General features: G+C 41.5%; 1 protein-coding gene across 5 annotated transcripts in view; it reads right to left on the bottom strand.

Annotated features, from left to right (window-relative positions):
* The window catches only part of LOC129824392 (sodium/potassium-transporting ATPase subunit beta-1-interacting protein 4-like), a 119,718-nt gene extending 115,921 nt beyond the window's left edge, over positions 1 to 3,797 (bottom strand). For 3 of the 5 annotated variants that reach the window (XM_055883990.1, XM_055883987.1, XM_055883988.1), the window contains exon 1: positions 3,438 to 3,796. In XM_055883990.1, coding sequence (XP_055739965.1) covers positions 3,438 to 3,491 — 54 coding nt within the window. In that variant the 5' untranslated portion in view covers positions 3,492 to 3,796. Of the gene's footprint in view, positions 1 to 3,437 lie in introns of all 5 variants that reach the window. The other 2 variants (XM_055883991.1, XM_055883992.1) reach the window with 2 other exon arrangements.
* Positions 3,798 to 15,402: the final 11,605 nt, after the last annotated feature.

Genomic DNA, 15,402 nt, shown 5'->3' with positions numbered 1-15,402 from the left:
GACATGGGGTATGTTTATATTTTGTTGGTTTTGGGTGTTTATTTGGTAAAGGGGTTATGGGGTGTAATATATGGTTTTGTGTTGAGTGTAGATGTCTAGCGTTGTCTATGTCAGAACGTTTGTAGCCTGTGTGTGTAAGTGCACAACGTTATTTAGCTTCACGGTCGTTTGTTGTTTTGTTCGTTTTGTTAAAGTGTTTCGTGTTTATTTTTCGTCATCTTTTAAAATAAAAGAAGATGGCTTATTTTCCTAAAGCTGCGTTTTGGTCCATCAATCCTCCACACGATCGTGACAGCTGTAATAAAGGATGTCCACTTCTATTTTTAATATTTTCCATGCTGTAATAAAGGCTGTCCACTTCTATTTTTAATATTTTCCATACTATAATAAAGGCTGTCCACTTCTATTTTGTAATATTTTCCATGCTGTAATAAAGGCTGTCCACTTCTTTTTCATTAGACCAGCCTCTCTGGTATTCTTTATCATTCATTTAGTGTTGTTTACACTCTCCAAATTGTCCGGGGGAAAAACATATTTATAATAACAATAATAACCCTTGTTTTCCCTTGATCTCCTTATTAGTATTATTATTATGATAATCGTTATTATAATAAGAAATATCATTACTAGGCTTATTATAGCAGCCTGGTATAACCACCATCGAGCTGTAGAGGGCATCCTGTTTAGTCTTAATACCGTAATTTACTTAGGCCTATATGTCAACACTTATATAGGCTACTGTATCAATCAATCATGTGTACGTTCATGCCATCACACAGCATACGAGTCATTCATGATGTGAAATGCAATCAAGCATTTTAGTTTTCAAATAAAATAACAAAGCGACCACTGATAATTAGCGTAAACGATAAATAGGCCTAAACCGTTACATTTCGGAAATTGCATTTGAGTCTTTGCTTTAATAAAGGCTTTACAAAAAAATACAAAATAATGTTACAACAGACTCTCTGGCACACTTATAATTTATCTAGTGTTGTTTACATTCTTCCAAATGGTCAGAACAGTTATATTATAAACTAACAGGACCTGTTTGGCACGCATAATATGCACACAGTGCTTGCTCCATACCTTATCTTTCTTGATCTCCAGTATTTTCCACAACTAGTCACCTTTATTCCACACATCTGACTTCCCCTTTACCTCCTGAGCAACCAGTAAACATTCCCCTGCTTTGAGTTTATTGTCACGTCTCCTGCATACATTTTTCTGTCACGTGTTACGGTGTTCAGAGTTTGTTATAACCAATTTATTGGTGTGATTATGATATGCTATAGGTCAGGCCCTGTTGTTCACGTGCGATGTTATGCATACATGTATCACGTAAAAAGAGAGCAAGGGCTGAGGGAACAGGGAATGTTTTTCCTAAACAAATGAGAGATTTTTGTAACTAACTTTTTAGTCAGAAATTGTTGTAATTATGTTGCAGTTTCAGCAACATAGAGAGTGCGATACGCACTGTTGATGTTCTGTGGTGGTCGATGCAGCATGGAGGAGCGCGAGACAACGGGTGCTAGTCACAAAGTCACTCACTGTCTTTTATTTAACACAGCACAGCAACTCAGAGCCAGGCCCGGCACAATCAAATCAATTACATGACACGTGTATGCATCGAGTCATTTGTGTATCGTAATTATTTCATCAAACAGTTAGCTTAAAAAAATCAGACGAGCTCAGTGCATATAGTTGATTTGATTAAAACACAAACGATGTGTCTATATATGGAAAAACACACTTTTAGCCTTGCTATTGAGAAAGGCCGCCGTAGGCAGACATGGCTCTCAAGAGAAGACAGGCTATGTGCACGCCGCCCACAAAATGAGATGGAAACTGAGCTGCACTTCTGAACCTCCTGCCAAATGTATGACCATATTAGAGACACATATCTCTCTGATTATCCAAATCCACAAAGATTATGAAAACAAAACCAATTTTGATCAAATCACATATCTATTGGGTGAAATACCACGGTGTGCCAACACAGCAGCACGATGTGTGACCTGTTGCCACAAGAAAAGGGCAACCGGTGAAACACAAACACCATTGTAAATACAGCCCATATTTATCTGTTTATTTATTTTCCCCTTTGTACTTCAACTATTTGCACATTGTTATAACACTGTACATAGCCATAATATAACATTTGAAATGTCTCCATTCTTTTGAAACTTTTCTGAGTTTAATGTTTACGGTTCATTTCTGATTGTTTATTTAACTTTGGTTTATAATCTATTTCACTTGCTCTGGTAATGTAAACATGTTTCCCATGCCAATAAAGACCTTGGAATTGATTTGAATTGAGATTGAGAGAGACAGCGAGAGAGAGAGATGATAAAACTTCTGAATGGGGAGGGGGCATTAACAACAAGTTCACGGCTACTCCCTCCGTGTAAAATGTCACGTCTCACACTCCACTGATCACAACCGGGTAACAATCTCTTTCCAGCAGCTTTCAACTTGCTGAAACCCTTTTTGCATTGTGGGTCACAGGTTCCCATGGTGCTTCTGGGACAGACGGAAGCTTGCCTACAAAGCTATCATGTTTATTTATCATCACCTGAGGTACGATTACACACACTAACTCACCGTGTGAAAGTGGCTTGATGGATGTACTCTGACCTGCCACACATGAACGACTTTAGCTGAGAAGACACACTGGTGTTGCTCAAAACAGCAATACGCCACTGTGTCAATGGTCACCGCACAAACATTGGATCACAGTACACACCTGTAGGCTACAGTAAAATAAGCAGAGGTGTGTGAACGTGTCTTCGCAAAAGTGTCATGTAATTTAACCTGGTGGCTTCCCACTGGGCACAGACTTAAATTCAACGTCTATTCCACGTTGGTTCAACTTCGTTTCCTTGAAATGACGTGGAAACAACGTTGATTCAACCAGTGTGTGCCCAGAGGGATATTTGCATTTGTGATGAGTTGATCTGGCCCAATAACTGTGTATATATACATATACATGTATACATTTTGTATAAACATGACATTAGGACTAGGAGGACCGCATACTGTAGCTTGTGGTTCAGGGCGTGCAGTGCAGAATACTCACACCGCTCTCGAGTTTTGCCATATGTCCCACATAAATCGCAGAGTAGCCTATCCTCGTGTAACGGACAGGGTGAACGAACAGAACAGCGTGCTACAGGTGTAGGTTAGTTTGGGCACATAATACCTGACGCCAAATAGTTATATGTATCCATAAGTTAGCGCTATAACTAGACGGATACATTCACACACCAAAGCACCTGTAGTAAAATTGGCCAACTAAAATGAAAAAATAAATAAAATGATTTAAAAGAAATGTTGTGTTTCACCCAAAACCAATTTCCAATTTCTAAACAAACATAAGAAACAGGGCAAATTACACTTCTCGTATTAGGCTACAGAAGTGACGGGCCACCACTCACCAGCTGAATCGAGCAGAGAAAGATGAGCGTGCATCGTCCGCTGCAGCACCCCATTGTGTCAAAAACCAAATAGCACTCGAGAAACCGCAATAAAATGTCCTTAGAACGGTCCACACTGGGTCACTGGATATCCGAATACCTTTAAATACAAAGAATGGCTTCAAGCTCGGTCCACTTTGAAAACTGCGTAGGTAAGCTGCAGGCTCCGGCATCCCATGCTTTTCCTGTCCCCCAATGATTGCTTTGTGTATGAAAGGGGTGGCTTGGGTTGATTCTACCGCTAGCTTTCGAGTTGAGTAGTTGGATTTCACGCCGGTGCGTGTGCATGTGTGTGTGTGTGTAGAGTATAAGAAGGGGGAGGTGGAAGGGGCTAGTTGAGGGCGTCAACAAACTAACGGTGCCCTGGGGCACTAATCTGTGTTCTCACCTGGTCCCTTTTCCAGAGTTTAAAACACCATTTTCAATCATTGTAACTATTTTCATAAACTGTTGAATTGAGTACACAATTATGCCAAATATGTTGTATTTTTTTTTCATATAACCTACTACTTAACATTTGAAGAGCGGGATATTTTGCTTGAATCTTTTAACGATTTGTTTAGAAAAATCATTATGAATTCTGGTATGGGTCAAACCTAAAAGTAAAGTTATAAACAGTGTCAGCTACTGAAATGCACCTCTCTCATGAGAGCAACTGAGAGATGAGACACAAACCTTGATGACGGAACTTAGGCGCCACACTCTGGTCATTTGACGCAATTACACACTCACCAACAGCGCTATGAACTCCTTCCATGCTCTTCATGTATTTCTTCTGATGAGCTCTCATAAAATAGTAGCCTATTGTGCCTTGTCTTATTCATCTTATTCTGTATTTTAAAGAAACTGCTGACTATTTACCAAATGTGTATAGGGTTAAACTCATGTGGGTTGATGAACAACTGACAAGTCACCCCACCCGAAAGGTAAACGCAATCAAATACATCATAAAATATTCAGTGATGAATAAAGCTATATACATCCACTAGTAGAAGACTAAGTGGTAATAGACTGTATGACAATAGGCTCCATAAGACTGTAAGACTCCATCAGTGGTGTAAAGTACTTAAGAAAAATACTTTAAAGTACAACTTAAGTAGTTTTGGGGGGTGTCTGTACTTTACTATTTATATTTTTGACTACTCCACTACATTCCTAAAGAAAATAATTAACTTTTTACTCCATACATTTTCTCTGACACCCAAAAGTACTCGCTACATTTGTAATTCTTAGCAAGACAGAAAAAGGGTCCAATACACGCTCTAATCAAGACAACAGCCCTGGTCATCCCTACTGCCTCTGATCTGGTGGACTCACGAAACACACATGCTTTGTTTGTAAATTATGAGTTGTAGAGTTTCCCCAAGGCTTTCTGCTATAAAAAAATATATTTATATATATATGTCCCCATCTAGTTTGCTTAATATAAGGAATTTGAAAGTATTTGTACTTTTACTTTTGATACTTAATATGTATCTACAACTTGGTCATCAAGGCAAATGTTGGCTACTTTGAAGAATCTCAAATATAAAATATGTTTTGATTTGTTTAACACTTTTTTGGTTACTACATGATTCCATATGTGTTATTTCATAGTTTTGATGTCTTCACTATTATTCTACAATGTAGAAAAAAGTCAAGATAAAGAAAAACCCTAACTCTAAAATTATTTTATTAATTTTAGAGTAAGGCTTTAACGTAACAAATTGTGGGAAAAATCAAGGGGTCTGAATACTTCCCGAATGCTTTGTAGGCGCAGTTAACGTTACTGATCATAAAAATAGACACTGCACAATTAGAGGACTTGTTTTACTGTGTTCACGAACATAGTCTCTAGGCCTTACCTCAGTGTTTCCTATACCAAGGGGTGCACATTTGGTTTTTATCCTAGCACTACACAGCTGAGTCAAATAATCAAATCTTGATAATGAGGGCAAAAAAAAACTAAATGTGGATCCCTTGAGGTCCCCAGGACACTGTTTGGGAAACGCTGCCTTACCTTGTGAGCTAGGCCGTTGCCGTGGATTTTGCAGTCAGGAGGCAGACAAGGCCTACCTCCGAGAGGATCAACACCGTCATGGAGAACAGCAAATTTGCTAGTGTGAAAATCTCAGTGTTAAGGTTAACAAGTGTTGATTCTGAGTGTTAATTCTAGTGGGGTTAACACAAGTTGGATTGAAATTTCCACCGCATGTGGGGTGTAAATGAAGTGTTATTTGAATCACAGTGGAATCAAACACTGCGCTGTCTTGTTGTTACTCGACTATGTTGAGCTCATTTCCGTTAACTCGTTCATAGTGAGAAAGACATGGGAAGGGCCTTATTATCATTCTTCTCAGAATGCTTTGTTGCAGGTTGGCTTTTAGAATATATTTTTTTTAAATATCGATGTTTCTGCATGCACATTGATTAATGAATCTTATACTATACAAAGATAAATACCTTGCGTTTTTTCAAAACTAATCCAATCTGTAAGGGGTTGGATATATTGCACCCATTCCTGAGATGGTTGTTGCAGTTTACATGGCTTAGGCGGTCTTGTTTGTGTAGTCCTCCACCATAGCAGTTGTTCTGAATGCATGTGGTTGGTGATAAAATATTGAAATGGTTGGTTATCCTCTCTCTGGCTGGATTCTGAAAAGAATAACTGATCACTTTTCAAACCAGCTTATTGTGACTTGCAGGTCTTGTTTTGCCCATAATCCCAGATTTTCAACCCAAGGTCATAACTAAAGGTCTTATGACATTTATGTTGGCGTACAAAAGCAAAAACTAGAATTTTGTTGAACATTTTGTTATGACTGAAATCAGGCTTTCTGTTATCTGTTTGATCTTGTGACAAAGTGTCCTCATTCAATTATATTCAATTTCAGAGAAAATGGAGTGTGAAATTTGCACTAACTACAACATCCAAGTAAAAACCAAGGCAATTTGCAGTAACTGAAATGATTGCACTTTGGATTTCTTTCACCTTGTTTTGGCTGCAGTTCCCCGCTCTGCCAGGCAAAGAGCTACGCAAACAGGGAAACTGAGAAAATGGCTTTAACCTGTTTGGGGTGCAAGCCCGACCTCGGACCGAAAATGACACCCCTGCAGGGCGCGAAATTCAAAATCTATTTTTTTTAAATATTTAACTTTTACACATTAACAAGTCCAATACAGCATTTGAAAGATAAACATCTTGTCAATCCAGCCAACATGTCCGATTTTTTAAATGTTTTACAGAGAAAACACCACATATATTTATGTTAGCTCACCACCAAATACAAAAGTGGACAGACACGTATGAATTATGATTATGAAGTATGAATTATGATTGAAGTAGCATGCACAACCAACCGAAATAAACTAAAACCAACCTAAAGAGCCCAGAAAAAACGACCTCAGATGACAGTCATATAACATGTTACACAATAAATCTATGTTTTGTTCATAAAAAGTGCATATTTTAGCTATAAATCAGTTTTACATTGATGCTACCCAAAAATGCTAATACATAGCTTGAGTCTGAATCCAGCCGGGAGTAGCCAGAGAAAATACATACACCAACGTCGGCTACTAATTACACCTCATAAAACATTTCAGAAAAACATATGGTGGATAACTAATGAAAGACAGATATCGTGTGAATAAAGCCAACATTTCCGATTTTTGAAGTGTTTTACAGCGAAAACACAATATATCGTTATATTAGCTAACATCATAAGCTAGCATAAGGCAGCATTGATTCTAGTCAAGCGCTAGCCTAGCACAGTTAGCAGAGTTAGCATTCAACAGTTCGACATATATATGAAAAAGCATCCCAAATTGGGTCTTATCTTTCTTGGTACTCCATCAGAATGTTGTAACGGGGTCCAATGTCCAGTAGAGTCTTTAGTTGGGTTCCAGAACGAATTATTTCCCTCTTTGGTTAGCTAGCACGATAGCATTGCGGAGCTAGAAAGCGTTTCTTCAAAAAATTCTTCCGTCGTTTCACATCTAAAGTCCAGAATAAATTGCAATAATATAATTAAAGTATATTGAAAAAACATACTTTAGGATGATTTTGTGACATGTATCAAATAATATCGTAGTCAGGCATCATATTCAACGTTATCTACCTTGTTCCAGAAGCCGAGCCCAAATTATCCTTCGCGCCCGGATTTTTTTTTTAACTGCGCAGGTCTCACAAGAAGTTGTGTTATTCAGTCCAGGGACGAGATATTCGACTCCTTTCAATTCTCACTTCCGCATTACAGTCTGACGAACGCCTGTGACGTGTCTCTATCGTCCCAAGTCAAATGGCGTTTTATAGAGAAGGTCTTAAAGAGACACATCGCATTTTGGAAAACTCAATTCGGCTGGGAAAATGGCTGTAAAAATATTTCTGTTCGACTTAGAGAAACAATTCAAACCTTTTTAGAAACTACAGACTGTTATCTATCCAACAGTAGTAAATATATGCATATTGGAAAATAAAAAGTTTCTTAGGAGGCCGTTTGAAAATGTGCACACATTTTCCAGTTTTTTCAATATTCAGCGTGCAGCCATAACAGTTGATTTGCTGTTCAGCCAAATCGCGAAAAGATGCTTCAGGGTTACCATAATACAATATTCAAAACATGAAAACATAACCACATTAAACCATTAAATAAAGTTGGATTGTAGTTAGAAAAACAACAAGTTCGATAAACACATTGAGATTGTAGATATTGCACTTTACCTAAGCATTAATCAAGTAGTTTTTTAAGGCCATACAAAGGCAGAGTGCAGTATCTAAATGTTAAGGGTCATATCAATGGTTATGGATGATATGCACAAAAATTACTTTGTAATAAGATGATACATTTGTCTGGCTAACAAAAAAGACTTTAAAGCCATTTTCTTAGTTTCTCTGTTGGCATAGGCACTGTGTTTTACATTTGTAGAACAGTATAATATGCTCATAATCGGTTTACTTTTATTTGAAACACACTCACTTACACAGTTACTAGGTGCATGCCAAAAATTTTTGAACTCAACAATCATGTCTCTGCCACTGACAAACATAATCATGGGTGGGTATCTCTCACATTCACTTGAAAGGAATGCTGGGAAATATGCAAATGCAGCTCTATAACCTACAATGTTACCCCCACCCCCCCCAAAAATACATTCACACTACATTATTCCTTAACATAAAAAAGTGTAACCACATCAACTCTAATAAAGTGTTAATTTAAGTCGGAATTTGCAACACCCGTGGTGTTAGGGAGCAACACTCTAGGGTTGTTAGTTTAGTGTTAGTTTAATACTAGTCCTGTGGGTCACAAATCATTTCTAAGTGTTACATTTAACATCGTTGGTGTTAAAATTCTGATCTCAAATTTGCTGTAATCGTGGATAAACTGTGACTGACTGATTGATCTACAAATAAAATTGAGAAGTTATTTAAGATGCAAGGTGATTTTTAGATCAGTCAGTCTTGACTCGCCTTTAAAGTCGGCTGCAGTGTCGGAAAAACCCCAATGATAGCAGGTGTTACAGAATCCCCCTGCCAGGGCACTATAGGACTAATTTCCAGCATGTGTGTTTGTTTATGTCTAAGCGAGAGATATGATTCCCTCCAGCTTGTGGCTTCAGCCAATCGGACTGTCCCCATGCACCCCACACTCTGCCCATGCACTGAGCATGCATCCTGTGATTGGTCAGACGCTCCTAGCTAGCCCAGCCCTGGCCAGTCAGGTCCATTGCATGCTCTCTCAAGCTGTAAGTATTAGCCTGGCCCAAACAGGGTTTTTCCAGTCTGAGAAAGTGGGTGGACATGTGTGCATGGGATGCGTAAATAAAGTCGGTGTTCTTATTATTTCAGTATGTTATAGAGTAGCAGTATTCTATGTATTTCTCATTCCTGTTATTATTATGTTACTACTGATATTGTCTGCAATGATTAGTCACTGTTTACTACTTCCTATTTCCTATATATTTAAATACAGTCCTTGTGAGTTGCTGTGCAATAGCCTACTATTTATATGCACAGTCCTTGCCATTACTCATTATTCTGTGACCGCAGCTACACTTGCAGGTGCATGTCCTTGTTCAAGCTCACCAGCCTGTGAGAGGAAGCCCTGGAAACCTGCCGCCACTGCCGGAAAATACGAAGACATTTAATAGAATCCTGCTGGAACGGCAGAACCAGCTCCTGGCCCTCCTCGCTGTCGGCAGCTGCCCGTCCTCCATCTGTTGGACAATAACAGGGGGCATAATCCGTGTGGGGAGGTGTCCTCAGTGCAAAAGAAACATCATCTAAAGGGTAATACTGCATAAAGGCTGAGATTCGTCTCCTACTCTGGACCGCAGAATGGCAAAAAGGCAAGCTCAGTATGTACTCTCCAGAGGTTGCCATCACAGTGTCAGTAAACCACAAATCCAGCTCGAAGGACCACTTTGTGAGGGAATATCCTCCTATTTGACTTGTCTGTGACTCACTGAAAACCTTTCCCGGACAAAGAAATAAGGCAACCTCACAGAGAGTTAACACACACAGCAAACTTCATTGCATATTTTTTTTATTTATTTCACCTTTATTTAACCAGGTAGGCAAGTTGAGAACAAGTTCTCATTTACGATTGCGACCTGGCCAAGATAAAGCAAAGCAGTTCGACACATACAACAACACAGAGTTACACATGGAGTGAAACAAACATACAGTCAATAATACAGTAGAAAAATAAGTCTATATACAATGTGAGCAAATGAGGTGAGATAAGGGAGGTAAAGGCAAAAAAAAGGCCATGGTGGCGAAGTAAATACAATATAGCAAGTAAAACACTGGAATGGTAGATTTGCAATTGAAGAATGTGCAAAGTAGAGATAGAAATAATGGGGTGCAAAGGAGCAAAATAAATAAATAAATACAGTAGGGGGAGAGGTGGTTGTTTGGGCTAAATTATAGATGGGCTATGTAAAGGTGCAGTAATCTGTGAGCTGCTCTGACAGCTGGTGCTTAAAGCTAGTGAGGGAGATAAGTGTTTCCAGTTTCAGAGATTTTTGTAGTTCATTCCAGTCATTGGCAGCAGAGAACTGGAAGGAGAGGCGGCCAAAGGAAGAATTGGTTTTGGGGGTGACCAGTGAGATATACCTGCTGGAGTGCGTGCTACAGATGGGTGCTGCTATGGTGACCAGCGAGCTGAGATAAGGGGGGACTTTACCTAGCAGGGTCTTGTAGATGACCTGGAGCCAGTGGGTTTGGCTACGAGTATGAAGCGAGGGCCAGCCAACGAGAGCGTACAGGTCGCAGTGGTGGGTAGTATATGGGGCTTTAGTGACAAAACGGATGGCACTGTGATAGACTGCATCCAATTTATTGAGTAGGGTATTGGAGGCTATTTTGTAAATGACATCTCCGAAGTCGAGGATCGGTAGGATGAACAGTTTTACAAGGGTATGTTTGGCAGCATGAGTGAAGGATGCTTTTGTTCCGAAATAGGATGCCAATTCTAGATTTAACTTTGGATTGGAGATGTTTGATATGAGTCTGGATGGAGAGTTTACAGTATAACCAGACACCTAGGTATTTGTAGTTGTCCACATATTCTAAGTCAGAACCGTCCAGAGTAGTGATGTTGGACGGGCGGGCAGGTGCGGGCAGCGATCGGTTGAAGAGCAGTTGAAGAGCATGCATTTAGTTTTACTTGTATTTAAGAGCAATTGGAGGCCACGGAAGGAGAGTTGTATGGCATTGAAGCTTGTCTGGAGGGTTGTTAACACAGTGTCCAAAGAAGGGCCAGAAGTATACAGAATGGTGTCGTCTGCGTAGAGGTGGATCAGAGACTCACCAGCAGCAAGAGCGACATCATTGATGTATACAGAGAAAAGAGTCGGTCCAAGAATTGAACCCTGTGGCAACCCCATAGAGACTGCCAGAGGCCCGGACAACAGGCCCTCCGATTTGACACACTGAACTCTATCAGAGAAGTAGTTGGTGAACCAGGCGAGGCAATCATTTGAGAAACCAAGGCTATCGAGTCTGCCGATGAGGATGTGGTGATTGACAGAGTCAAAAGCCTTGGCCAGGTCAATGAATACGGCTGCACAGTATTGTTTCTTATTAAATGCGGTTAGGATATCGTTTAGGACCTTGAGCGTGGCTGAGGTGCACACATGACCAGCTCTGAAACCAGATTGCATAGCGGAGAAGGTATGGTGGGATTCGAAATGGTCGGTAATCTGCTTGTTGACTTGGCTTTCGAATACCTTAGAAAGGCAGGGTAGGATAGATATAGGTCTGTAGCAGTTTGGGTCAAGAGTGTCCCCCCTTTGAAGAGGGGGATGACCGTGGCAGCTTTCCAATCTTTGGGAATCTCAGACGACACGAAAGAGAGATTGAACAGGCTAGTAATAGGGGTTGCAACAATTTTGGCAGATAATTTTAGAAAGAAAGGGTCCAGATTGTCTAGCCCGGCTGATTTGTAGGGGTCCAGATTTTGCAGCTCTTTCAGAACATCAGCTGACTGGATTTGGGAGAAGGATAAATGGGGAAGGCTTGGGCGAGTTGCTGTGAGGGGTGCAGTGCTGTTGACCAGGGTAGGGGTAGCCAGGTGGAAAGCATGGCCAGCCGTAGAAAAATGCTTTTTGAAATTCTCAATTATAGTGGATTTATCGGTGGTGACACTGTTGCCTGTCCTCAGTGCAGTGGGCAGCTGGGAGGAGGTGTTCTTATTCTCCATGGACTTTACAGTGTCCCAGAACTTTTTGAGTTTGTGTTGCAGGAAGCAAATTTCTGCTTGAAAAAGCTATCCTTGGCTGTTCTAACTGCCTGTGTATATTGGTTTCTAGCTTCCCTGGAAAGTTGCATATCACTGCTGATGCTAATGCAGAACGCCATAGGATGTTTTTGTGTTGGTTAAGGGCATTCAGGTCTGGAGAGAACCAAGGGCTATATCTGTTCCTGGTTCTACATTTCTTGAATGGGGCATGCTTATTTAAGATGGTGAGGAAGGCATTTAAAGAAAATAACCAGGCATCCTCTACTGACGGGATGAGATCAATATCCTTCCAGGATACCCCGGCCAGGTCGATTAGAAAGGCCTGCTCGCTGAAGTGTTTCAGGGAACGTTTGACAGTGATGAGTGGAGGTCGTTTAACCGTGGACCCATTACGGATGCAGGCAATGAGGCAGTGATTGCTGAGATCTTGGTTGAAAACAGCAGAGGTGTATTTAGAGGGCAAGTTGGTTGGGATGATATCTATGAGGGTGCCCGTGTTTACGGCTTTGGGGTGGTACCTGGTAGGTTCATTGATAATTTGTGTGAGATTGAGGGCATCAAGCTTAGATTGTAGGATGGCTGGGGTGTTAAGCATGTTCCAGTTTAGGTCGCCTAGCAGCACGAGCTCTGAAGATAGATGGGGGGCAATCAGTTCACATATGGTGTCCAGAGAACAGCTCGGTGAGAGACTTGTTTTTAGAGAGGTGGATTTTTAAGTAGAAGTAGAAGTTCAAATTTCTTGGGTACAGACCTGGATAGTAGGACAGAACTCTGCAGGCTATCTTTGCAGTAGATTGCAACACCGCCCCCTTTGGCTGTTCTATCTTGTCTGAAAATGTTGTAGTTAGGAATGGAGATTTCAGAATTTTTGGTGGTCTTCCTAAGACAGGATTCAGACATGGCTAGAACATCCGGGTTGGCAGAGTGTGCTAAAGCGGTGAATAAAACAAACGTAGGGAGGAGGCTTCTAATGTTAACATGCATGAAACCAAGGCTATTACGGTTACAGAAGTCATCAAAAGAGAGCGCTTGGGGAATAGGAGTGGAGCTAGGCACTGCAGGGCCTGGATTCACCTCTACATCATCAGAGGAACAGAGGAGGAGTAGGATAAGGGTACGGCTAAAAGCTATGAGAATTGGTCGTCTAGAACGTCCGGAACAGAGAGTAAAAGGAAGTTTCTAGGGGCGATAAAATAGCTTCAAGGTATAATGTACAGACAAAGGTATGGTAGGATGTGAATACAGTGGAGGTAAACCTAGGTATTGAGTGATGATGAGAGAGATATTGTCTCTAGAAATATCATTGAAACCAGGTGATGTCATCGCATGTGTGGGTGGTTGAACTGAAAGGTTGGATAAGGTATAATGAGCAGGGCTAGAGGCTCTACAGTAAATAAGCCAATAAACACTAACCAGAACAGCAATGGACAAGGCATATTGACATTAAGGAGAGGCATGCTTAGTCGAGTGATCATAAGGGTCCAGTGAATTATGAGGTTGGTTGGGGTAACGGCGATTCAGACAGCTAGCCGGGCCATCGGTAGCAAGCTAGCATAGAATGAAGGTCTGTTTTTAGCCACCTTGTGCGTTTCCGACGGTAGATTAGTGCAGTTCCATGTGGTAGAGGGGATCAATCCAATTGGCAAAATAGATATAGTTATAGTGAATATAGAAAAATTGTCAGATAGCAGCCGATAAGACAGCTAACGATTAGCGGGCCGCAGATGGGCGTTCAGGTAACGTCGCGACGGAGGGGCCAGTTGGGTAACTCCCTTGGGCAGATAACGTCAGTAGTCCAGTCGTGAAGGCCCAGTGGGGCTCCGCATCGGCAGTAAAACGGGTCCGGATAGGCAATTGTAGCCCAGGAGTGGCTGATAGCAGGGGTATGGACATGGAAATGGTGTGAAAGTACAGAAAAAGAGAAATAATGAATAAACTATACATTAAATAACAGTAACTGTATAGAAAAGGACTGTCTAAATATAAAGAACCATGTTACCTGAACATGTAATATAACCCAGTAATAGCATACAGAGAGTACCAAGAGAAACTACTACTAACAGTAATAGTAAACACACACACACATCTCAGCCATAACAGGAATAACCGCTACTGACTTAGACCCACACACTCCATGAACCCACTGCCGTAAATCCACCTCTTATCTGCACTGAAGGCAACGGCCACCGGGAGTGCGTCCATTTAAAGGGATGCAAGAGCATGCATCGGACCTTATTAGCCAGTGCAGGACCAGCTAGTTGCTCTTAGCCAATCAGCTCATGTACAGCGTGTGGTGCATGTGGGCACCAGCTGATTGGCAGAGACCACAGGCTGTGAGCTGTTCAATATCTCCTCATGTGAGGAGAGATAGACTCAGCGGAGACCCTGCAGCGCCCTCCACAGGGGGAATTCTCTAAAGCAGGGCCTGCGTTTGTCCTACCAGGTACTTAAAATATCTACAAAATAATAGACAGGATGAAGAGCAACTTAGACTAACTGAACTGAAATTAATAAATGAGACCAAATCCAACGCCTGATAGAGCAATTAACATGAGCTGCAGCAAAAAACCCAGGTAGACTACAACCCCTGCTGTCCTCCTCCTCCTCCTCCACCGTAACCCTGACCCTTCTCCTTCCATTCTCAATCTATACCCCTGCTGTCCTCCTCCTCCTCCTCCTCCTCCACCGTAACCCTGACCCTTCTCCTTCCATTCTCAATCTATACCCCTGCTGTCCTCCTCCTCCTCCTCCTCCTCCACCTTAACCCTGACCCTTCTCCTTCCATCCTCAATCTATACTCCTGCTGTCCTCCTCCTCCTCCTCCTCCTCCTCCTCCTCCTCCTCCACCTTAACCCTGACCCTTCTCCTTCCATTCTCAATCTATACCCCTGCTGTCCTCCTCCTCCTCCTCCTCCACCTTAACCCTGACCCTTCTCCTTCCATCCTCAATCTATACCCCTGCTGTCCTCTTCCTCCTCCACCACCTTAACCCTGACCCTTCTCCTTCCATTCTCAATCTATACCCCTGCTGTCCTCCTCCTCCTCCTCCTCCACCTTAACCCTGACCCTTATCCTGCCATTCTCAATCTATACCCCTGCTGTCCTCCTCCTCCTCCACCTTAACCCTGACCCTTATCCTGCCATTCTCAATCTATACCCCTGCTGTCCTCCTCTTCCTCCACCTTAACCCTGACTCTTAT

The sequence above is a fragment of the Salvelinus fontinalis genome, chromosome 26 (genome assembly GCF_029448725.1).
Source record: "Salvelinus fontinalis isolate EN_2023a chromosome 26, ASM2944872v1, whole genome shotgun sequence".
Taxonomy (NCBI): domain Eukaryota; kingdom Metazoa; phylum Chordata; class Actinopteri; order Salmoniformes; family Salmonidae; genus Salvelinus; species Salvelinus fontinalis.
The sequence above is the reverse complement of the archived record's forward strand: the minus strand, read 5'-3'. Positions and strand labels throughout refer to the sequence as shown.